Source organism: Sorex fumeus, unplaced genomic scaffold (genome assembly GCF_029834395.1).
Source record: "Sorex fumeus unplaced genomic scaffold, SorFum_2.1 ptg000015l, whole genome shotgun sequence".
Taxonomy (NCBI): Eukaryota; Metazoa; Chordata; class Mammalia; order Eulipotyphla; family Soricidae; genus Sorex; species Sorex fumeus.
The window spans coordinates 6,491,369-6,516,748 of NW_026606072.1; the positions used below are offsets into that span (position 1 = coordinate 6,491,369).

General features: G+C 36.2%; 1 protein-coding gene across 2 annotated transcripts in view; it reads right to left on the bottom strand.

Moving 5' to 3' along the window:
- Positions 1–25,380, bottom strand: part of RICTOR (RPTOR independent companion of MTOR complex 2) — a 131,569-nt gene that overhangs the window by 17,602 nt on the left and 88,587 nt on the right. For both annotated transcript variants that reach the window (XM_056111998.1, XM_056111997.1), the window contains exons 11-31: positions 24,709–24,791; positions 22,630–22,717; positions 21,833–21,923; positions 21,648–21,714; positions 21,440–21,520; positions 16,445–16,545; positions 14,799–14,964; positions 14,184–14,285; positions 14,023–14,069; positions 12,075–12,210; positions 11,503–11,702; positions 11,143–11,269; positions 10,427–10,591; positions 9,975–10,051; positions 9,043–9,121; positions 7,178–7,287; positions 5,961–6,048; positions 5,072–5,164; positions 4,418–4,524; positions 3,677–3,906; positions 99–1,107 (exon numbers count right to left, since the gene is read on the bottom strand). In XM_056111998.1, the coding sequence (XP_055967973.1) occupies positions 99–1,107; positions 3,677–3,906; positions 4,418–4,524; positions 5,072–5,164; positions 5,961–6,048; positions 7,178–7,287; positions 9,043–9,121; positions 9,975–10,051; positions 10,427–10,591; positions 11,143–11,269; positions 11,503–11,702; positions 12,075–12,210; positions 14,023–14,069; positions 14,184–14,285; positions 14,799–14,964; positions 16,445–16,545; positions 21,440–21,520; positions 21,648–21,714; positions 21,833–21,923; positions 22,630–22,717; positions 24,709–24,791 (3,247 nt within the window). The remainder of the gene's footprint in view (positions 1–98; positions 1,108–3,676; positions 3,907–4,417; positions 4,525–5,071; positions 5,165–5,960; positions 6,049–7,177; positions 7,288–9,042; positions 9,122–9,974; positions 10,052–10,426; positions 10,592–11,142; positions 11,270–11,502; positions 11,703–12,074; positions 12,211–14,022; positions 14,070–14,183; positions 14,286–14,798; positions 14,965–16,444; positions 16,546–21,439; positions 21,521–21,647; positions 21,715–21,832; positions 21,924–22,629; positions 22,718–24,708; positions 24,792–25,380) is intronic.

The following is a 25,380-nucleotide window of genomic DNA, read 5'->3' on the forward strand; positions in this document are numbered from 1 at the left end:
TTCTGCAGCCTGTGAGATGTAAAACCTGGCTAAAGCATTATGTTTAAATCTGTTAGATGCAACCATAATTGTTGATTACTAAGTGCGTATTTGCTCACCTGCTTGGTGTTAACCTGGAATCAAAGCTGTTTGCCTTCATGGTGATGGTATCCGTAAACAAGACATCTTTTGCAGGAGATGCCAAAGCTTCAGAATGAGATAAGGACGCATGCATTCTTTGCTGCTGTAATCTTTTCAGTGTAGCATATCCAAAAGCATCTCGAGAACTTGTGTAGCTAAAGTTATAATCTGCTAGACTTTTAATTGTAGCAATAGAGGGTGCTTTAAGTGACTGTGCTCTTCTAGGAAGTGTATGAGAAGAACCTGGAGGTACCAGGGATACTGAGTTTGATTTAGAGAGAGAGAGATGGTTAGACTGTGGTGTCAAAAAGTGGCTTGTCTTAACAGTTTTAGTACTTACCACAGTACTCATACTTCCACAGTCTGTGTCCATAGTTGTAGCATCTACACCTACAGTCTCTCGTGAAGGACTTGAGCTCATTGAACTTATGCCACTTGTTGTAGTGTCTGTATTAAAACTCTGACTACGTATCTTCATATGGGAATTTGTTGAACTTTCTACAACTAACCTCTCTCGGCTTGTGTTTTCTCTGTGATTCTCTGTACCGAGACTCTTGGTGAATTTCAAGTCATTCTCTCCAATACTTGGAGTACTACCAGTGTCTTCAATGTGCTTATTTCCAACAAATGAAGTTTCTAATTGCAATGTTTTCTGTACTGTAGACATGGGCGTGAAATCATCACTGTGATTAATATCCACACTGGGCTCTGTAAGAGTTCTGACGCGCCTGTTGCTGCTCTTATTTTCAGATGACGATTTCCCTCCTTTTGTATCACTAGTACTACGATGTTTTTTACTAGGCAAAGTAAGAGAACTTAAGATCCGGTTCTTCATTAGTTTACTAGAAGCAAAGAAAGTCAATGAATTTTTATCCTTTATAGGTCCCGGTCGATCATAAAATGCTGGTTCCGTATCTTCATTGATGTCAAGGAAGAATGTACTTGTAGAGCTGCTGCCAAACCGGTCATCCTCCATTGTGAACATACCTATTTGAAGGAGTAATAAAAGGTAACCTTAAAAAAAAAAAAAAAGACGAAGGACCAGAGAAATAGTACAGTGGGTAAAGCACTTGTCTTGCACATGGCTGATCCAGGTTCGATCCCCAGCACTACATATGGTTCCCTAAGCCTTGGCAGAAGTGATCCCTCATCACTCAGCCAGGAGTAAACCCTGAGTACCATAGGGTGCCAAATCATGGTAACTGAAAATCATATATTTCATAAAAAGCATTTTGGTAGTCCTCTGGGGGAAATGTTTAAAAATGAATTTAGAGTTAAACCACTAAGCCACTATGTAGAGCTTCCTGGGTCTTTCAAAGAGGAGAATCCAAGACATTACTTAGGGGGTGTGAGAGTCTCTCCCATCTAGTCTTAGTGGTTCAATGCAAGGACCCGGGTATGGAGTGCTGCTCAGACCCTGCAGTACAGAGCAGGACTATGTGGGTCAGCAAGTGACCAGCAATGCTGGATTGACAGGGCCTCCAGAGCTGCACCCTGCGATTCTTGAGGGATCATGTGGGCTACATACAGGACTTGTGACTTCACCCCTATACTGTCTCTCTGGTCTTCCCAAATGGGTCTGACCTGCATAAAGTGTATTGTGTCAATATGAGAATCTTCTGTAATCTCCAAAGTCAATCTACAGGATAACTTACAGCACAGCTAAAACATGAAATGTCTTTTGATTGTTCTAGTTGGTCTCCAAAATCTCAGCATATTCCGGATAAAATTACAGACAAAAGGAGTGTTGCCATGGATGTCTACTGTACTGCAATAAGACTTCTGATAGTTAACCTTCTCCAAGTCAAAATAGGCCTGAGAAAGTAATCTTAAAAGAAAAAAAAATGTACTTACAAAGAACCAAGTCAAATTTAATTAGTTTATTTGGAGGAAGGTTTGGCCACATACTATGGTGCTCTGGGCTCTACAGTCACTCTCAGTAATGCTTTGAGGACCAGGGGGTTCTGGTTTAAATAGATGTTTATTTCAATTATATTTCTTATTTTCCTTTAAGATGTTTACTAAGAAACATCTAAATTCAAAGTCTGATTCAATATTAGTCCATTTAAAATGAACATTTTTCAAGTTTAATTATATTCAAAACCACAGTGTCTACAACCAGAAATATGTTCTAGTGTAATAAGCAAAATTTTCTTTCTTTTCAGTGTCACACAAAAATACAGATGCATTTTCCAGTTTATACCATCTTAAACCTGGCAAAACCTGGTTTGATAAATATCACTTGTTCTTAAAAAGAATTAGGTCTTGGGAAGGGAGCAACATGATGCCCGCCACAGCCATGCCACTGGACCCCAACACCAGGCTATTTCACTTGGGGCGCCCCAGAGGGGGGCGGGTGAGACCCCTCCCTGCCCCAGGGGACCCAGCCCCAGCAACCAAAAACCTCCAGAATCCAACCGCCACCATGATTAAGGCTGCTCCCCCACAGGCTCGAGTCAAGCCTCACGTATGAGTGAAGTTCGACAAAATACACATATTCCTGGCCCGAGAGGCCTAAAATAAGTCACTCCCTACCCACTGTCTAAGAGTACCACAACACATTTGATGGGATTCAAACAGTAGCCAACCAATCAAAGAGGGAAATGTGTGTGTGTGTGTGTGTGTGTGTGTGTGCGCTTATACATATTGTAATATATATATGTATGTATGTATGTATACAAAAGTTCACATCACTCAACCTTTAACAACATGTTAGTTATATCCTAAAGAATGCACTGGCCCCTGCCAAAATAAAACAATCTTCACACTGTTTCCTTTATGAATAACGTTTTGTAGCATTTTCAGCGGTTTTTCATAACAAATATAAAATACATTATTCCAGTTGTACTTTGGGACAGGAATTGGGTGGGAAGGTGTAATCGTGGTGAGATTGGTGTTTGAATATTAAATGTAATCAAATACTGTGAACTAGCTTATAAATTTTTTTTAATTAGGTCTGAATTTTATATACCTGGTAGTTAAAAATCCCAAGTAATTTTTTATAAGAGATTCCTTAAACATTTACTACTTCTATCCAAAATGAAGATAAAATGACTTCTTGACAGTATATTCTATTTCAACAATCTCTATTTGAAGAATGAGTTAATAGACGTGTATTTCAATTATATAGAAATAAAAAAGTAGGCAAACACAATGAATTTACCTTTCCTAACAGCAAAAAATGAGAAGATATCTTTTGATATATGTCTTAGTATATATATGTCTTAGTATAAAGGACAGTTAAGTATATGAAGAATTTTCAAAAGTTTTTTTATTTAGAAGGTGGAGAAAGCAGCATATACCGATGGCTTATATTTTGTTATTAAAAGATACATATTATTCAAAAGTTATCACTGTCAAATAATGGTTCTAAAACATGAAAATGAAAAATACAACATGCTATTATAACCATGTCACCTATAATTTCACTAAATAAAAAGTATTTTTAATAACTATTATTTCACTAAATAAAAAGTATTTTTAATATCCTTAAATTTTGCTATTTTAAATACATATAATTTTGACTAACTTCATGTGATGTTGTCATGATACTCACTTGATGGTGCAGATTCACTTTCACTGTTATGTCTAGAGCTGGTTGACTCTGAGTTCAGACTTAGGGTACTTGGAATAGATGAGAGTTCATTACAGAGCTGCTCCACATCATCTGGAACCACTGGCCATAGGTGTTTGCGACTGTGCCTTACAGAATCCCAGTTGTGACATTTTAGAATATCACAGCCTTGCTTGGTTTTGGCTATGAGCCCAAGAACATACACACAGGTCCTGTATGTAAAAGATATAGCAATGAAAGCTGATACTTATTAAAGCAAAAAAGAATATTGTTGTGGTATATACATTTGAATTATTTTTAAGGCATTTGAAGGAAACTATTTTGCTATAGGGGCACATATTATTAACTAGTTAGAAATAAGAAGCAATAAGAAATATTAAAAGCATTAAATAATTTAAAAGAAAACAAGGCAACCTTAGGAAGAAAAGATATATATGACTTTTCATCAGGTAATTTTCAAATAAGCAGACTTCTATACTACTAGAACATTTAGACACTACACTGACACTGCAGAATAAACTTCAACCGTATAATGGTAAAACTGAGTAATATTAAACACAAAGTTTCCTAGGATATTCAACTTTTAAGATTATTTTGTCATTAGAACTTTCACTGAATTACTATTTCAAATGGACTGACTATGGCTGTCATATGATACTCTTGTCTTACACCTATTTATGAACATTATATACACTAGAAAGATTTCTGAGTTAAATGACATACCCTCTAATGGAAAGAACCTCACACTGTTTTGCAAGTTTTAGAATGTCTGGAATCACATTTTCTTCCTGTAGCAAATTGAGACCCCAATTTGATGAGCCAATATTTCCCTGAAAGAAGAGAGATTAAATGTTTACAGAAATACTCTTTCAAGACACTTGAAATAACAGCTAAAACAAGTCAAAATAGAAAATGAACTCCATCTATGAGAGAATACGAATAAAAAACCAAAACCTTCAAATAAAAGGAGTAGAAATTTTGTATGTTCCATTTGTCTTAGCAAGAAAGTCAACAGTTTATTCACCTATTATTTTCAATCATTAAAATTCATTTAAAATGGGTAAAAATAATCTTTGGTTTCAAATAATCTTCACTTATCCAGTATTAATGAAGAAATTAGAAAAATCTAAAAATTACAAAGACCTTATAAAAAGTGTATTAATAGAGCCAGAAAGACAGCACAGTGGGTAGGTTGTTTGCTGTGCACAGTGAACCCGAGTTCAAACCTGACATCCCATATGGTGGCCCGAGCCTACTAGGAGTGATCCCAGAGTGCTGAGAAAAGAGGAAACCCTGAGGAAAGAGGAAACCCTGAGAAATACAAGGGATGACCCCTCCCCAAAGTAAATAAAAAACAAAAAAATGTATATTACAAACCAAGGCCCAAAGAGATGCTTTTAATTTTTTAATTTCTTCCCACTTATCCAAATCTGGTGTGCGAACATTGTGACAGAGTTCCGTAATAATACTCTGGAGGAAGGAAAAACATATCATATGAATAACTGTTTTAATGCACATTCTTATGCATATGAATATGTACTGAATGTTTCCCATTAAGCAATTTTTACGTATTTAAAATTCTAAAAATATAGATGTAAAAGTTTATGTAAATGAAGTAGCACTAGTAATATGAGGCTGAGGAGTTAGTGCTTATGTAGCTAGGTGGCCTTGCACAAATTCTTTGATGTCTCCCTGCTTTGATGTCTGAATCTCTAAGGTTTGAAAACTGAATGAACTATTCCATTTAAAGTGCTTAACAAAGCCTTTTGTACCTTGTATTACAAAAGCGTTAGCTGCAATTCTTTTAAATAGAAAACTACTAAATTAATGCCCTGATCTCATCATACTATAGGTGATGTCACTGAGAAAGTATTTAAATTTTTAGTGAATTAAAATTAATTCATGTGCAAAACATTAAATACAGAAAACTACAGAATAGAGGTACTTAATAGAGGTACTCTTCCTACAGAAGAGGATAGTGCTACAGTGCTACATACGTATGACACTGGATTATCTACACATCTTCACCAGGCTACTTTCTTTATAAAGTGCAAAAAGTGAAATTTATATCAGAGAAATGTATGAAATCCAGTAGTATTTTTAAAGATTTTAAATACAGAATAGCTAACTCAACTGTATGACTGACCTCTTTAAGGTGATTATGCTACAAATTTTAAGGCTTCTGGGTTTTTATACAAAAATGTATCTTGCCACTACAAAGTGTTTTTCCCTCTGTTGCCGTTAGAATAAGCAAATTTTGCCTTACCCTGTCTTCCAACAGCTGACAGCCTGTTTTGTGGTGTACAAGTTGTCCATAAAGGTGTACAGGTAAGTAGACATGAGGACGCTGTAATCTGTATAATAAAATGATGGATAAAGTAATGTATTCAAAATATGCTAATTAAAATAATTAATATAAAATACTAGATAAACAAAATAAAATATAATCTTCCAGCATAAAGAAAACATTAAAATAGAAAATTAAGTTTAGCGAATCTCCAAGCAATGATATAAAAGCTGAAACTGTTAGACTGGGATTAAAGCATAAGTGTATCTGAGTAATGTATCAGTATCTGTATTCAGCATGCTACACAAAGGTCACTGGAATTTTAAGAGGAACAAATACTGTACTTTAAGACACAAGGACTTAATCCAGAGCCCGGCAGTTTGTGGCAGAAAAGTGAATGGACTATGCGTTAAACTATGGTACCATGCCTTCCTGGGAGGGAAAGGGTGTTGCTCCCTTCCCCCCCCCCCCCCCCCCTCCCGGGCAGCAAGGTGGCTGCCGCTTCAGAGCTTATTGGAAAGCCAAGTATGAGCCGGCGGTGATGGGGCAACCGCAGTCCCATGGGAAGCAGGGCAGTCCTTCACACCCTTCTGAGGTCACGAGTTCCCTCCCACGAGTGGCTCTCAGGTACGGCCATAACACCAGATGCACAGAAAACAATCTCATAATTATCTGGCTCTTGGCAGAAATCCCTCCAGACTTACCTAGTAAAATATCAGAAATCCAAAATCGCACAGCCGCTATTGCGGCCGCATATATCATATGGTTCTCATAGCCAGCTATAGAAAACTAGCAGTTCTGACTGTTGGGGGGAAATCCTAAACAATAATGGTGCTTTTGTCAAAATAATGAATGTATTCAAAGTAGAGAGAGAGTTAAGTAGAAATCATCTGCCTCACAGGCATTGGGAAGGGTGGGAGGGGGGTATATTGGGGTTCTTGGTGAAAAATAAGTACTGGTGAAGGGCAAAGTGTTTGATTATTGCATGACTGAGACTTAATCTTAAAAGCTTTGTAACTTTTCCCACAGTGATTCAATAAATAAATATAACAACAACAAAAAAAGATTTTTCCCATATTGGTGTCAGAAAGAGAATAAAAGTCCTTGAACTAGAAAACCAAAAATTATTAATACAAACAGGTTAAAAATTTTGTATTTGAGGATTAGCATAAAGTATTCGAAGAAGTAAAATGTACCTTTGGTTACTCCGACGAACATAGTTATCACCATCAATTGGCTTTCGATAAGTAGTAAGTGCTTCATTAAGTTGTTCCTCAATCAAGTCAACATACTTTGAATTATATTCCTACAAGATAATATTTTATTGTATACATTATCACAAATCCATCCCTAAATTTATGTTAGGTACTCAGCAAATCCTGAAAGCATAATTATGAGAAAAATAAATGACTTTAGAAAATTAAGAAATCTCTGACATGGGTAAAACAAGGTATTGTGAATGTAAGTTAAATGCTTAAGCCTTCTGCTTATGTCTTTTTTCCCTATTTTCAATTAATTTTTTCCAAAGCCAAGAGAATGAAGATCTTATTTAAATCCCTTCACTATCAACCTCCCCCCCGCCACACACATACATATATATAAACCTAGCTGCTTAATAATAAAGCTTAAAGGAGAAATTTTACAGAAATTAATTGAACTCTATCTTTTGGTATCAGTTATCATTTCCCACACTTAAGTAATTAGATCAAATATAAAACATATGTCCACTGATGAAAAAATTCTACTTAAATTCTTTAAAATGAGACTTTTGTATTTTGATGCCAGACTGGTGGTACTCAGGGGTCATTCTTAGTGGGGCTAGGAGATCCACATATCTGACGCCAGTGTTCAACCCAGGTCAGCTGTTGCAAGGCAAGCCACCTTCCTTGCTATACTTAACACCCAAGCCCCTACACTTTTAACTTCTTAGGAAAATTTTGTGAAACAACTTCTTTAGAAGATAATTTCGAAGTATTGATCAAAAGCTAAAATTCACATACTCTAGACACACAGTTAAACTTCACCAAATTCAGTTAGAAATGTTTGCAACAAGTATGTTAAAATACACATTTAAGAATATCAAGCAACTTGCTTTGTAGGTGGTCAACCTGGGTTTGATTCCAAGCATCCCATATAGTCCCTGGAGCACCACCAGGAGAGTCAAGAGCCAGGTGTGGCCCCCAAAATAAAAACCAAACAAAGAGAATATCCATCAAATACTATTTAGAAAACTAAAAGCTGAAAGTAATAGGATCAGCTGTAAAATTTAATATAAATTCACATAATGTAACTGTGATCATTAAAAAGAGGTAGGTCTACTGTATAGCTCTGAAAATAATTTCATAGACTGCTAAATAAAGTTTTATCTATACTTGTAAATAAAATTTATCTTATCTAATTTCTATAAGAAAAATATGTACTTCTAGATGTATAGGACTTTTTAAAATGCCTATATATAAGAAGAGTTACCATAATTACCTTCAGAAAAGAACAGAGCAAGGGGACTGGGAAGCATTTTTCATTTTAGATACCTGAATTGGTGGGTTTCCTTGACTTACTATATTTTAGGTTTCAACTACCATTAAACACTGCTAACTCCCAGGCTATCATTTTCAACACCTGTCCACTACTCCCTATTTCTAACATTTCCCTTTTATCTACAAAACAGTAACAAGTATGTTCATATTAACAGATGTCACATCCTTAAATAAAGCTTAAACATTATTTTATCAACTTAGTGACGCTGATTTTATTTAGAAAAATTGTTTGAGGTTTAGCTTAAAAGAGCTCACACAAAGGTATGGGCTGTGTAAGAGAACCAAGAATTAAAAGAATGATGATAAATAGTTGACTAGCTATAAGTCCAGTAGATTGTATCAATTAAGCAGAAAGCAAAATTTTATAGAATATACACAGTCATTTGTAACAAAATAGACAACACTTAAAAATAATGATCACTTCATTTAAATGTTTAACTTCAAAGTTTTTAATGTTAAATCTAATCCCCAAGATAAAAATAAATTTAGATTTCAATTAAGAGACCTCATTTATAAGAAGTTACCTTGCTCCACTTTTCCAATTGTTTTGTTACATAACCTCTTTCATTCAGATAGGAAAACCCCTTTGGAATAGAGAGAAACCTGTAAATGAAAGCAAACAGATATCTTAAACAAAATGTTTAATGAACCAAAAGACTAGGAATTTCCCTTTCCTAAAACTAAAAGGTTCGTTCATTTCTACTGACATTTTAATAACAGTCATAATAATGTTTGCAAAAAGAAGATTCTAATCACTGTAATAGTGAAGAAAAAAAGAACTGACACAGAAATATGAAAAGAAATATTAAGGGTGACAGAGAGTACAGGGGTTAAGCCCTCACATGCTGCCAAACCTGATTTGATTTCTGGCAGGGCTCCCAGGAATGCAGGGTGCAGATGTGGAGAAGCTCTGGGGGTGTGGCCCTACTGGTCATGAGAACTACTCAAGAAATCCTCAGCACTAAGGACCCAAGCAGCATCACCACCCTAGACATTTGCACTGACCTCCAGCCTGGCTGGCTAAAAATCACTGGTCTCCAAGCACCACCTGAAGACCCCAAAAGAGAATCACTAAAGAAAATAACAAAATAAACAGTCTCTATATTAAAAGATGTGCATAGTTCTAAAGCAGGCCCTTTTCAGAAATCAACAGGTAAAATAGTTCTTCAGTTGAAAACTGAATTCGGGGGCCTGGAGAGAGAGTTCAGACACTAAGGCACTTGCCTTGCCCATGACCAACCTGGGTTCAATTCCAGGTACCACAATAAGGTTCCCTGAGCCCCATGAGGAGTGATTCCTGTGCATAGAGACAACAGCAAGCTCTAAGCACAGCTGGGTATGACTAAAAAATAAAAAACAAGAAAACAAAACCAAAACTGAATTTGGCTTTAATGTACATTGCCAGAACAAATATAACAGAAAGTATAACTAAAAGAAAAATTTACTTAAAATTTACCTTAGGAGGAGAAGTAAACCCTTATCCCCAAGATGGGATAAAGCTGGCTTCATCTGAATAAGAGCATGAAGATTGGCCTAAAAAGAAATGAGCAGGAAGCATATTAATAGCTGCACAGAGAGTACTTCTAAAATTCTGATATTTTTCATATATTGCAATTTAAGGTAAGTTATGTCCAGATATAGGGCCAGAGTAATAGCATAGCAGAGTAGGGTGTTTGCCTTGTACAAGGCCGACCAGGGTTCGATTCCTACGCCCCTCTTGGAGAGCCTGGCAAGCGACCCGTGACATATTCGATACGCCAAAAACAGTATCAAGTCTCACAGTGGAGATGTTACTGCTACCCGCTCAAGCAAATTGATGAACAACAGGAGGACAGTGTGCTACAATGCGATGCATGTACAGAAATACTTGAGTAACTCATGTATTTTACTATAAAATTAAAACATCACCTTGTCTTCACATGCTTCATCAAGAATATCAAGAGCTTCAGAAGAGATTGTTTTGTTTTTATCATGTAGTTGGGTTACTAATAATTCAATTCCCCAATTATTAAAGAATTCAACATTAGCTCTTAGTAATACTCTTAAATGTTTTGTTGCATACAATCGGCAGGCCTATAAAGATAGACAAAACATCAAAAAATCAAATCTTCATCATAGATTGCAGTCTGACTTTGCTTTGGGGACAGTTCTACTTGAAAAGAACAGAGAATTTGAACTTGATGGTCTAGCCCAAAGATTCCCAAACTTATGTGGTCTACTAGCTTTTCATAAAAATAATTATCAGAGCCCCCCCCTACATATGCATTTTTAAAAAATGAAAAAGCAGAAAATGTCTCTCAATTATATCCAAATCTACTATTCCCTATCCCAAAATACCAGTCCCAACCCGGGGGGTGGGGAGGGGGAGGAGGAGAACAACTGCCCACTTTGGCAAACAATAGCCATATGCTTAAGACAGTACTAATAAAATAACTTAATTCCTAAATAAATTCTTCCCTTTTATAGAAAAATATGGGTAATGTATTGAGTTTTTTTTCTGGGAGATTTTAATATAAAATTAATGCATCTCATATTCTTAACATTTAAAAATGTTTTATTTGGCTTTTTACTTATAAAATACACAGCAAGAAAAATAAGAGTATTATTACCTACGTTATACTTACATCAGTGGCTGCAGTTAAGATTTTGGAAAGGATGACTCTAGCCAACCCATCTCTGCTATAGTCTAAGCTAGAAACTGTCAGTTTTAGTAAGTGATCTTGGTTTTTCAAGGAGCAAAGGTTAAGGAGACTTAAAAAAAAAAAAGAAAAAGAATGAAAATTACTAGACATTACTCCACTGAGTCATTCAAAAAGTATTTAAAAATATATACAAGTATCAATGCATCTAGTCAATTCAAATTATGCTTTCATGTTTTAACAAAAGTTACTGAACATACACAGACAGATCAGATTACTACCAATACTGTTTATAGAAACATTAAAAGAGAAATTTAGGTATATCAAAATAGTATGGATACTCACCACTGAAAAACACTGCATTTTTCTAGCATTTTAACTCCATGAGGGTGACAAGAAAGTGTTCCAATGAATAAAAAGTAGTGTTGACTAAGCGTAGTCAATAAGCCATTATTCTGAAGACTTCTTTCAGGTTTCATTCCAGATGAGGCATTGAGCCACTGAACAATATCCTTTACCAAATCTTCTAAGTATCCTTGACCATCCTAAAAATAAATACATTATTACGGCTTTTTCTTTTGAAAAGCTATGTCTATGATTAGAAAATCAAACAACTTTAGCCAAGTATTTAAAAAAAAAAAGAAAATGACTACAATCACTGCTATTTGCATCCAATTCCAATCAACACCATACTCCAAACAAATGGTATTTTTTTATTTATGAAAAAGACATATCTTCAAGAAGACAAACAACTCACCAAAAGTCACATAACAACTTAATAAATTTAAGTGTGGATTGAAATCTGAGTCTGGGCTCATTCCCTATGTTTTAAAACATAACATGCATATTCATAAATAACAGAAAAGAAAATTCAATTTAAAGTATTTCCTCTGGAAAATACTCAAGGAGCTTATTACCTCTTCAGACTCAAGAAGAAATTCTGTAAATTGACAACCCACAACTGTGAGCTGCTTGGATTTGGCAAAATCCAGATCCAGGTTGGCATATAATTTACTACTGGGCTTGTAAAAATAAAGTAATCTTCGTACAAACCTAAGGATCAAAATAAAATTAGAAACAAGGTAAGACCCCAAACAATTTGGAATGTTTTGCATAGTGGATAATATTTGGATATAAATTACTTTCACTTGGGTAAATAACAAATTTAATAAACATACTTAATGGACTGCATCTATATACCAAATTAAGAGAATCTAGACTAGCAGGAAAAAATGTAAATATAATACAGCTACATAATAAAGTTGAATTTACTATGAGGAAGTCACATATTCATACACTTATATATTATGAATTACTTTTTCTCATGACTAATAATTTACTAGGTAAACAAATGTTATCATACTATGGTTTTGTGACTTTTTCACAATTAAGACAAAAGCAAAGCATAAATGCTACAAGTAAATATAGCAGTTGAATTTATGAAGCAATGAATGAAAAAATGATATCCCAATCTTACAACTTAAACATAATTTTCTAAGTTACCAAGTAATTTAGTTTATTTTCATTTCACATACTACAATCCAATAAAGGTGCCAAATCAAGGAGTTTGAAAAACAAAGTAGAATGAGACATCATCATTGTTCTTAAAGAGGATAAAAGTACTCTGATTCCTTAGCCAAGATAAGTACTACAAGGTTCTCTCCATGGCTTGGAGGCCAGCCGCACATGCTGAGGGAGAAGGCAGCTTGGATCGAGAGGGGAGCACCAAGTAAAGGGTGTTGGGAGGACTCTCACAGGATGAGAGATGCATGCTGAAAACAGACTATAGACCGAACATGATAGCCACTCAATGCCTCTTTTGCAAACCATAGTACCCAAAAGGAGAGAACAAAAGGAAATGCCCTGCCACAGGGGTGGGGTGGAATGGAGGGGTGGGAGGGGTGGGAGGGATGCTGGGAGCATTGGAGGTGGGGAATGGGCAAGGTGGAGGGATGGGTACTCAATCACTGTATAATTGAAACCCAAGCACAAAAATTTCTAAGTCTACAACTGTACCTCATGGTGTTTCACTAATAAAAATTTTTAAAAAATAGTAAAATAAAATTTAAAAAAAAGTACTCTGATTCTTAAATCTAATGTAAATTATACATTCTGTGTATTTCTCAAAGCAATACAGATAAGTAAGGTAAATATCATTGGTAGATAAATCAAATAATGTTAATGTAATTAATTTACCAAGCACAAAAGTCATCTTAAGAAGACTGGTAACTGATTGGTAAGTATAAACTTAAAAGAAATAAAAACATATAAGCGTACTAGAAAACAGCATTGGAGCTTGAAGAGCTGTCCATTCTATAAACACTGACATGTTTTATGGAAGGTATAAAGAGTTATTTATGGAAAATACACAGAGGAAGAAAGATAACCTAGCCAGATGCAAGTGGAAGTATTTAAACAGCTATTATTTTACAAAGAAAGTATACTATCCTTTTTATGTCGTCCTCCTCTATTAGACTGAAGATAATTATATGGCTGACTATCACGGTCACGGTCCTCACACTGTTCATCGATTTGCTTGAGCGGGCCCAGTAACGTCTCCATCATGAGACTTGTTGTTACTGTGTTTGGCATATCAAATACGTCTCGGGTAGCTTGCCAGGCTCTGACGTGTGGACGAGATACTCTCGGTAGCTTGCCGGACTCTCGGAGAGGGGCGGAGGAATTGAACTCGGGTCGGTCATATTGGCCACATGCAAGGCAAACGCCCTACCCGCTGTGCTATCGCTCCAGCCCAAAGTGGACATATGTATACTTAAAATGACAATTATTACTTTAACAGGCATTAGATAAAATATTATTAAAATCAAAGATTTTAAATTTAAATGAAAAACAGTTCTTACATACCGGTGGAGCTGTTCATCTTTATAGTTTCTGAGATTTACATTTGGCCACTAGAAAAACAAAATATGTTACGTATGTACTTATCAATACCCAAACATTTAATTATTAATTACAATGAATAATAAAATGAAGACAATCCACTACCAAAAAGTGTCTTGTCATACCTTAAGAATGGTCCCTATAAGATTCCAATTCCATTCAAGATTCTCTTTATGTTGAAGGACTTGGCTATCCCTAAGGTTCATTAAGAGAGCTTCTTCTGTATCCTAAAAAAAGTCAAATTGCCCTCGTGTCAGAAAAACGATACATTAAATTCGTAAAATATTTTCCTGTAAGGATAAATTAACCTTGCTTTTTACAAAGTTAAAACACTGGGGTTGAAGAGATAGTATACTGGTAAGGTTTGTTTTGTACAGATGACCCTTGGTTGACTCACAATATCCCATATGGTCCTCTGGGCACCACAATTCCTGAGTGCAGAACCAAAAGTAAACCCAGAACATTACCAGGTGTGGGCCAAACATAAAAATATTAAAACACTGTGAAATATGTCAATTGCCTAGTGTGGAACACACACACACACGCACACACACACATACACACCACACACAGACACATACAACACACACAGACACACAGACACACACACACACACACACACACACACACCCCACCACCAATATAATAAGTATACCATACTAATACCATACTAAATACAATCTGGAGGTTAAGAATTAAGATGCAAAGCTAAAAAAAAAATCACTATTTCATGTCAGTACCTTAAGAACAAATATATCTTTCTGAACACGAAGATATTGATCCCGCTTCTGATGTGTTGCAATTGCTTTTTGAATAATATGATCTAAATGAAGACTATAAGGCTTAGGTCCTCTTTTCTTCATTTCATGAAAACGCTTTAAACAGTTTAAGGCTGCACTGGCTCGCCTAGTAAGAAAAGAATGCAAAATTTAAAGAGATTACTTTGGCAACTCTTCTATAGAACTTTATATAAATTCAAGGCCAGATACATTTTCCCTGAAAAGAAATCTATTCAGGTTTGCAATCACAAAGAAAAAATAAACAATACGACAGATTTGCATACAAATGTGATTAGATAAAGATGTACTTACTTTCTTTTAAGGTAGTTGGCACCTTTGGCATATCATTTTTTTTTAAATTTAGCATTTTACTGGTAAGTTCCTAATTCATCTGAAACTGGTTTTTGTTTGTTATAGAATGGTATATAATTTCATTTTTTTCCACATAAATAATCTATATTTTTAGCTCAATTTTGCTATTTCCTACTGATAATCTCAACTGTATCCTTCTAAAAATTATTTTCAGTTCATGTGTATGGCATACAAAAGTCCATTTTTCAAAAATATGGTAGCAATCAAGTTCAGTACTTCCGGCAAATACAAACTGGATTTAAAACTTTAAAACCATGGGCTGGAGAGATAGTACAGCAGTAAGGTGTTTCCATGCATGAGGCCTACTATGATTTGATCATCAGCATCTCCAAGTGGCCCCCAGGAGTGATCTCTGACCACAGTCAGGAATAAATCCTGAGTACAGCCCGGGTGTGCACTGCCCCAAGTTAAAAGAACCCAAAAATATAAAATTTTTAAACCTTGAGATATGTTAGACTATTAAGTATTTACTTTCAGGCACAAAGAATACAATGAGCTGAAAGCAAACACACAAAACATACAAAAAAAAAAACCCACAAAAACTTGTAAGCAAGCACACAAAAATATCATTACTGACATTCTGAAATTTAACGGGAATTCTTAATGAACAATAAAATCTACAGTCAGATGTTGACAGTGTGTTTAAAGCTACCATGCTCTGAGGAAAATAAATTTTCCACAAATTAACGGGACTAATTAAAATTAAGAGCTAGTAATGTAAGCCCATAGTCAGAACTGGGATGGTCTCTAATGTTTCTCTAAGGGAGAAACACCTAGACAACATTTACCAAATAAGAAAAGATTTCTAAGAAGGGTCAGAGTGATAGTACAGTGGTAGGACATTTGTTTTTTTAATTATAAGTTTCCAATACCTTCTTCAATGTTGAGTGTTGAATTCACTTTCTTCAATGCCTGTATTATGGGCTACTGTACTGCAAACTTTTTAACCATACATATAAAACAACTATGCTGCTAATTTGTATGTTTTCTTAATTAAAACTATTCATTTAAAATAAAAACAAGTCTGAATTGCTGCTCAAAACAATCTGAAAAATAGACTAATACACCAATTTTCAAATATTTGAGAATAATTTTTCTCTAATTTGTGGTATCTCTAACTCCTCAAAGAACCTGCAAGTATAATCTATACATTTTACATTTTTAAAGAAGATAAGATCATCTAAGTGGGGGCTGAATCCACAAACACAATCTTTGCTGGAACTCATGGTACTCACAGTCTCTTTTCTTTAGGGATATCAAAAGATGCAGCCATATTCATTAGGGTTGGCAGGCAGTGTAAATGATGGCTATGTGAATGAGGAAGAATTGTGTTTGCCTAAAAGAATACAAAACATACAAGAATTGAGAAATCTAAAAGAACTAAGAGGCAAAACATCTATTTCGTACTGTTATGTTAAAAAACAACATTAAATGACATGACATTATCACTTATAAAAGTCAAGACTTTACAAAATATCTCCCAGAAACAGTAAATTTATAAAGTGGCAGTCTCAATGTGCAGAAATCCATAATATTTCTTATGCAAACAACAAAGCAGAAGAGAGAAATTTAAAACAATCTCATTCACAATTGGACCTTGCAAACATAAAATACATGGGAATTGGGTTAAACGAAAGAGTTTAAGAGACTCATAAGAGAAAAATATAAATCATTATTAAAGAAACAAAAGACACAGGAAATAGACCTTTGTTCAAGAGTGGAAGGATATTGTCAAAATGACATTTCTATGCAAAGCACCATACAGATTCAATGCAGTCCCTCTGAAAATACCATGACTTCTTAAAAAAAAAAATCACCCCGGAGGCACAAGGACTACTTAGCACAGAGAACCAGCCGCTTGGAGCAGAAAAGCAAATGGACTATGTGTTAAACAGCGCCACCAAGCCTGCCCGGAGGGGAAAGGGTGTTGACCGGCCCGCCCGCTCCTCTCTGGAAAGAAAGATGGCGGCCTCACGGGAGCCTTGTGGACAGCAGGTTTGAGCTGGGCTCGGCGGGAGCGGCGGGGACCTCATGGGAAGGGGGGCTTTGTGGGCCATCCCCCACGCCCCACCGAGGTCGCCGCAGCCCACGAGCGGCTCTCCGGCACGGCCACGACTCCAGGGCACAGAAACCAATCTCTTAACTATCTAACTTTTAATAGAAATTCTTCCAGGGTCAATAAGTAAAATAGCAGAAATTCAAAACCGCGCGGGCGCGATAGCGGCCGCGCGACATCATTTTATTCTTAAACCAAGTTGTAGAAAGCAAATCATTTCACAACGCTGTTTCAGCATGTCTGATTGTGGGGGGTGGGTCGTAAACTCTAAACAATAATTGTGCATCTTCTATCGAAACAATCTATCTAGTCAAAGTAGATAGAGTATTAACTAGAACTCATCTGCCTCACAAGAATTGGGAGGGGTGGGGGGAGGTGGGGGTCTATTGGGGTTCGGGGTTAAAAATAAGTATTGGTAAAGGGAAATGTGTTTGATATTTACATGACTGAGACCTAAACCCGAAAGCTCTGTAACTTTTCCCACAGTGATTCAATAAATAAACAAATTATAAAAAAAAAATCAAATCTGAAATTCATATAGGGCAACAGATTTATTGAAATTTATATAGAATAATGAATGCCCTCAAATAGCCAAAGCTATCCTAAGGAAAAAGATGGAAGGCTTCTCTTTCCCCAACTTCAAATTGTACTCGAAAGTTGTAATAATCAAAACAGTGTTGTATTGGAATGAAGACAGATTCTCAAACCAATGGAATAGAGAACCTAGAAAAAGATTCTCAGGTATATGGACAGCTAATCAAAGAGGCAGAGAGTAGTAAGTGGAGCATGGAAAGTCACTTCAACAAATGATGCTGGGAAAACCAACCATCATATGAGAAAAATAAACTCAGACTGTCCCCCACCTTCTAATTCTATGCACAAAAATCAATTCAAAATAGATTAAAGGCCTCTATATCAGACCTGAATCTATAAATTATATTGAAATAAACAAAGGAAAAACATTTCATTACACAACCTGTAAATATTACTTTCACTGATAGGATTCAACGCCAATGGCTAATCAAACAGAAACAAAGAAACAAATAAGAAAGGACCACATCAAACGGAAAAGGTCTGTACTGCAAAAGAAATAATGACCAGAATGAAAAGACATACCTCAGATTGGGAGAAAATTATTTGCCTACCACAAATCTAACAATGGATTAATATCCAAGTTATATGAAGCATGGGTAGAACTTTATCAAAAAAAAAAAACACCAGACTATTCCCATCAAAAAACAGAGGGAAGAGATGAACAGACCTAGAGATGATCAACAGGTATATAATAAAATGATCTTTATCACTTTATCCGCGGGGAAATGCAAATCGAGACAACAATGAGATATCTCAACCAGGGAGACCAGCAGACATCACAAAGAAAACAACCAACCAGTGTTGGTGTGGCTATGGATAAAAAGGAACCATCATTCACTGCTGGTGGGAATGCCAACTGATTCAACCTCTTTGGAAAACATTATGTCCCCTCTCAAAAAAACTTAAGAAATGAGCATCTGTGTGGACTCAGACATTGCACTTCTTAGCATCTACCCAAAGGGCCCCCAAATTCTATTCAGAAAGACATCTGTACGTCTATGTTCATTGCAGCACTATCCACAATAGCCACAATCTAGAAACAATCTTGAGTGCCTAAGAACAGATGACTAGATAAAGAAAACATGCTACATATACACAATGGAATACCACTCACTTTTAAGAAAAGACAAAAGCGTCCAGTTTGCTGCTACAGTACGTGAAGAACTGGAGAGTTATCATGCTGAGTGAAGTTAGTCAGAAAGAGAGTGACAAGCAGAGAATGGTCTCTCTCATATATTGGATATCAAGAAACACAGTAAAGAATAACAAATGTGCAAAGGCAACAGAAACTGAGAACTGGTCTTCAGTAGAAAGCTTCCCAAGGTGGAGGGATGGGGGACGAGACAAGATGGGGGTGAGGGGAACAGTGGAAGGAACAATGGTGGAAGGAACCGGACACTCTGGTGGAGGATGTGGTGCTGAAAGGTTTTATGCATGAAACCCTTCTATTGACAGTGTTGTAAAGGTGTTTAAAGTTAAAATTTAAAATAACAGAATTTGAAAACTCAGATGTAGTATCATGGTATATGACTTGATTTCACCGAGTTTCAAAAATCATCTCAAAACAAACATCTCATATTCCTATAATCTTGAAAAATAAAAAACTTAACTCTATGGTCTATCAATATATACCGGTGAAGATAATTAAACGTGAAAATTAAGAGGATTTAAAGTTAATAAGCAATAAACACTGCTCTCTCGTTCTCTCTAAATACATATATATATATATATATATATATATATATATATATATCTCCTAATCATTAAAGAGAATCACAATTCTGGTAATGGGGGAAGGGGACACGAAATTTATAAAATTTATTTCATTTAAAATAAAATAAATAAAAGGTAAAGGCCCTCCCGTTGATCGTCAATTTGCTCGAGCGGGCCCAGTAACGTCTCCATTGGAGACTTTGTTGTTACTGTGTTTGGCATATCAAATACTCTCGGTAGCTTGCCGGGCTCTCTGAGAGGGGCGGAGGAATCGAACTCGGGTCGGCCATGTTGGCCGCTTGTAAGGCGAACGCCCTACCGCTGTGCTATCGCTCCAGTCCTCTGGAAATTGGTATCCTTCTAGTAAATGACATTTTGATAAAAAAAAATCAGAACTGAGAAGCTATAATATCCTTATAATCAAGATGGGCAGAAGGAGCTGGAGTGATAGAACAGCGGGTAGGGCATTTGCCTTGCATGCGGCTGACCTGGGTTTGATTCCCAGCATCCCATATGGTTCTCCAAGCACTGCCAGGAGTAATTCCTGATTGCAGAGCCAGGAGTAACCCCTGTGAATCCCTGGGTGTGACCCAAAAAGCAAAAAAAATAAATAAATAAAAATTAAAAAAAATAAAAAAGATGGGGTGAAGAAGAATGAAACAAGTAGCTAAACAGTTCACTGATATAGGAAAGACAATAATATTAAACTATCTTTATCTCACTCACATGGCCCAGCTGTGGAGGAAAAGTAATTGTGGCGGGAAACTGAAATAAGAACAAAAACTGCTCTGACAACAGCAGGCCATACACAAGTTTAAAAAGATTTTCATGAGGTTATATCTAACTTAAGTTTAAAGTGGTTCCTTCTCTCTATCTTACAATTGATCAAAGTTACCCCATACTTCACCTGCAGGCAGCAAAGAACACATCATTTTTATAATCCTCCTTTCCAAAGTTACTTATTCTATAAAATCATGGCCCCAAAATGTTCCCAACCTCTGACTCTCAAAATACAAATTTAGAGAGAAGACTGTGTTCAAGTATGTTTTACACCGTAGCACTGTCCCAAGGGGCACCAGTAACATCTCCACTATGAGACTTGTTACTGTTTTTGGCATATTGAATACACTATGGGGAGCTTGCCAGGTTCTGCCGTGTGGGCGGGATATTCTTGGTAGCTTGCTGGGCTCTCCGAGAGGGACGGAGAGATGGAACCCGGGTCAGTCACATGTAAGGCATACACCCTACCTGCTGTGCTATGGCTCCAGCTCATATATATATATATATATATACATATATATATATATACATATATATATATGTTTCACTAATTTTAGAATTCTTGTTATAAAGGGTCACACCTGGTGCTGCTTGGTTCTACAGTAGTTGGGAGCCTCTATGGTCACAATGGCAGTACCAGCTCTCTAGTAGCTCTGGGTAAGAGAGTATGAAGAAGGGTAAGTGAGTGCAAAACATGAATGTTCAGAACCTTTCATTTTCTATACTTTTCTATTTATAAAACTATCATTGTGTGTATGACAATATAAGACATCAAATATTCTTTGTAATATAAAACCACTCAGATAATGCAAACTATTTTTTTAGATAACACTTAACCTGTTTCAGGGGTCCAGAGAAACAGAACAGTAGTAAGGCACGTGCTTTACATGCGGCTGACCTGGGTTCTACCCGTGGCACCCTATATGGTCCTCTGAGCCCACCAGGAGTGATATCAGAGCCAGGAGTTAGCCTGAAGCACAGACAGATGTGGCAGGAAAAAAAAATTGGGGGGAGTGGGGAGCCCACTTGTTTTATAATTTAAAACATGGAAGGTATGAAAACTATAATCTGAATTTGTTCAACTTACCATATGTAAAAGTTCTCCTAGAAGGATGGTAGCTCTAACTGAGATATGGTCATCACTGTTTGTTATGACTTCAACCAAACCCTTTGAAAATAAAAAGATAACACTATTTCAAAACAGCATAGATAAATATTTTGTGTACCATATATGCCTTTTTCTCTGAGGGTACTACTAAAGGAAATAAATAAAATGAAAAATTTATAAGTCTTACTTCTAAAAGTCCATTACGAATAAAGGCAGAGAGTACCAGTGCCAAATAATTATCCATGAGGTCTGGTCTGGAAATAAACACAACATAGATGCAATTTAAATAATGTTTGTATGTTTGATTACAGCATAATTAAACACACAAACAATAATGAAATGAATCTAATGCATTTTCACTTCTGCTTCTACCTGGATCTGGCACGATGGGGAAGAATAGTTTTTGCCTCTGCTGCTACAAAGCCATCTGAAAGCCTCCAACTGTCTTGAAATCTACCAGGATCTAAAATGTGAAAACATGTATTAAGTAAATTATGGATCACTAATGTATGACTAGTGACACAGAATCACCAGCTTGCCAAGCTAGAAATAATTTTAGTATTGGTTTAAAACTCAGTTATTAAAATAGGCTCTGAAAGATAGGAGGGAAAGTATGCAAACAGACCTAATGTTCTTCAACTGGACGCTTAGGAATTATCTGGTAAAAATCAGAATTAGATTTTCTAATCTCATAATTTTACACTCTTATTATTCACTTCTCATGGCATCTTTCTGGTTTTGGGGGTGAGGTTGTTTGGGTTTCTGTTTTGGGTATACACCTGGTGGTTTTCAGGGATTACTCCTGGCTCTGCACTGAGGAATCATACTGGCTGTGCTCAAGGGACTATTTGGGATAATGGGATGACACCTGGGTTGGCTGCGTGTAAGGAAGCATCTCACCCACTTTACTATCACTCGAGCCCTCATTACATCTTTCTGTTAATACCAATGCTCATCTATAAGAAAGAACTAGAGACAACAGGGAAAAAATTAAATTTTTCTACTTTTGAGAAACTCTTTTATTTTTTATATTAATTCCCGCTAAATAATGAAAAGATAGTATTATTTAGTAGTTCAGTATTTTTCTTTTGAGGGATTCTGTTTCCATGAGATAAGTCACTTTAAATTTAGAATATTACAATGAATACAAGCAGCCTTTTGATACTTACCTACACTAAGCAGTGCTTCTATAAACTCTTCAGTGACAACCGGCAGAGGAAGACGAAATATATCATAAAGTACTTCAAGCAAACCTCGCTGTAAGAACAAACCACACATAGTTATTTCCCTTTGGGGGAATAAATCCTTCTTTAAAGTTTTAATAATATTTTATGCATAGAACTTAAAAATCTGATAAAAAAAACTTTTCTATGTGAGAAAACAACTGTACCTGGCCAATATTAACAAGGGGAAATTACTGAATGCTCACAACCCAAACTTTAAACTTTTCATTAATTTTTAATTATAACCATGTACAAATGAACAGACTGAAAGACTAAAAAAGCAATTTTCCCATATTCATGTCAATAATAAAACCAGCAGTCAAATGTCCATTGAACTTATTTCAAAGAACATTTTCTTTCCCAACTGTAGAATAAGAAGTGAATTGAATGAACTGCCGCAACTTTTAATTCTCAGCTTATAGTTTTTCATCAATAATCAGTCTTTCATTTACAATGTCTGAATGCTTTCCAATGCACATTTAAGGCACCCTTGGCTATTATTTTCTGTTATTTTTCAAGTTCAGTTCAGGTTCAAACACTGTCCTGTTGTTCATCGATTTGCTTGAGCGGGCCCAGTAACATCTCCATTGTGAGACTTCTTGTTACTGTGCTTGGCATATTGAATACTTTCGTAGCTTGCCAGGCCGGTCCGAGAGGGGTGGAGGAATCCAACCCGGCTCGGCCGGGCTGGCTGCGCGCAAGGCAAATGCCCTACCGCTGTGCTATCCTTTAATTAAACATATTTAACTTTAATTTAATTTTTAACAATTTTAAAGATATTTAAAAATTATCAAATTAAAAAACTGGAGATTTTTAATTTGAAATCTGAAAACTGGAGATTTTTAATTTGAAATCTGATTTTCAATTTACTATCACTCCACAGAGGTAGGGCATTTGCCTTGAACGCAGTCAGCCCGGCTAAGCCGGGTTGGATTCCTCAACCCCTCGGAGAGCCCGGCAAGCTACCAAGAGTATCTCGCCCGCGGGGCAAAGCCTGGCAAGTCCCTGTGACGTATTCAATATGCCAAACACAGTAACAACAAGTCTCAAAAATGGAGATGTTACTGGGCGCGCTGGAGAAAATCGATGAACAACAGGAGGACAGACAGTGACAGTTGAGGTTCACATAAGAAAGTAAAGTAAAGTAAAGGCCCTCCCATTGATCGTCGATTTGCTCGAGCGGGCCCAGTAACGTCTCCATTGGAGACTTTGTTGTTACTGTGTCTGGCATATCGAATACTCTCGGTAGCTTGCCGGGCTCTCCGAGAGGGGCGGAGGAATCGAACTCAGGTAGGCCATGTTGGCTGCGTGCAAGGCAGATGCCCTACCCGCTGTACTATAAGGAAATTTATTTTTTTTCCTTTTTGGGTCACACCCAGCGATGCACAGGGGTTACTTCTGGCTCACTCAGGAATTACTCCTGGTGGTACTCAGGGGACAATATGGATGGTGGAAATCAAACCCAGGTCAGCAGCCTACAAGGCAAACACTCTACCAGCTGTACTATCGCTCCAGCCCCAGAAATTTTTATCCTTTGAACAAAATTTAAGAAAGAATATTTAAGAAGAAAAAGAAAGGATTAGAGTTAATTTTTGTCCACAGTTTCAATTTGTTTTAGATATGTAATACAAGTTCCTATGCACTAGTAATTTAGGAATTTGACAATCACATTAACACTAACAATATTAATTTTCATTAAAACCAACACTCACACTATAATTTCAAAGTCAAAAGTCATAAGATGTATACTTTACTCCTAGATATAGTTCTGTACTATTTGAATCTTTTGTAACCCTTAAGTAGTATTTGTATTTTTCAATGAATAAAGCACAATTAATCTCACTGTGCTGAATAACATTACCATCACTCCTAATCATTATAATTGGGTTCAAATAAAAAAAATTTTTTAAATGTTCAATGATACAAATGACTGATGAGAAAAGAGCACCGCCTGAAATCATTTTTTATAATTAATTCCATTCACAAAAAGTCCAGAAATAAGACAGTAAGAATAGTTTTATTTACCCTTATTTCCATATTTGGAATACATAGTACTCCAATTAGAGACTGAATCCCAGAGTTTCCAGGTTTACATAAATTAATAATACCTAAATAGGATTAAAAAAAGAAAATTATTAATTTGCATTTTTAAAAGAAATCTAAAATACTGCATTGTATAAATAAAATCTGCAAAATTCTTCTATCTAAATTATACTATCACATTGTCTGGTTATCATAAATGACAGAATATTCAAAATTCTTCTATCTAAATTATACTATCACATTGTGTGGTTATCATCACTTAACCACACTTATCACTCAACTTCCCGTTAGTCGTCGATTTGCTTGAGCGGGCGCCAGTAACGTCTCCATTTGTCCCTGTCGCGTGCTAGTGTAGCCCAATGGCATCTGTTCGCTCCGGGAACATGAAGGGCCTCAAACCGATCGCTCATGATCTTGACGAAGAAGTCTGACCATCTGGTAGGTGGGCGGCCACGCGGTCTTTTGACATCCCGTGGAATCCAGTCGGTAACAGCTCTAGTTCAGCGGTCATCTTTAAATCTCATTATGTGACCAGCCCATCTGATTTTCGACACCTTGGCAAATGAGACAGCGTCCCTGATTCTTGATCGTCGACGGATGTCAGAACTCTGGATTCTTTCTGTCATTTGAGTGAAACGTGATATTCCAAGCATA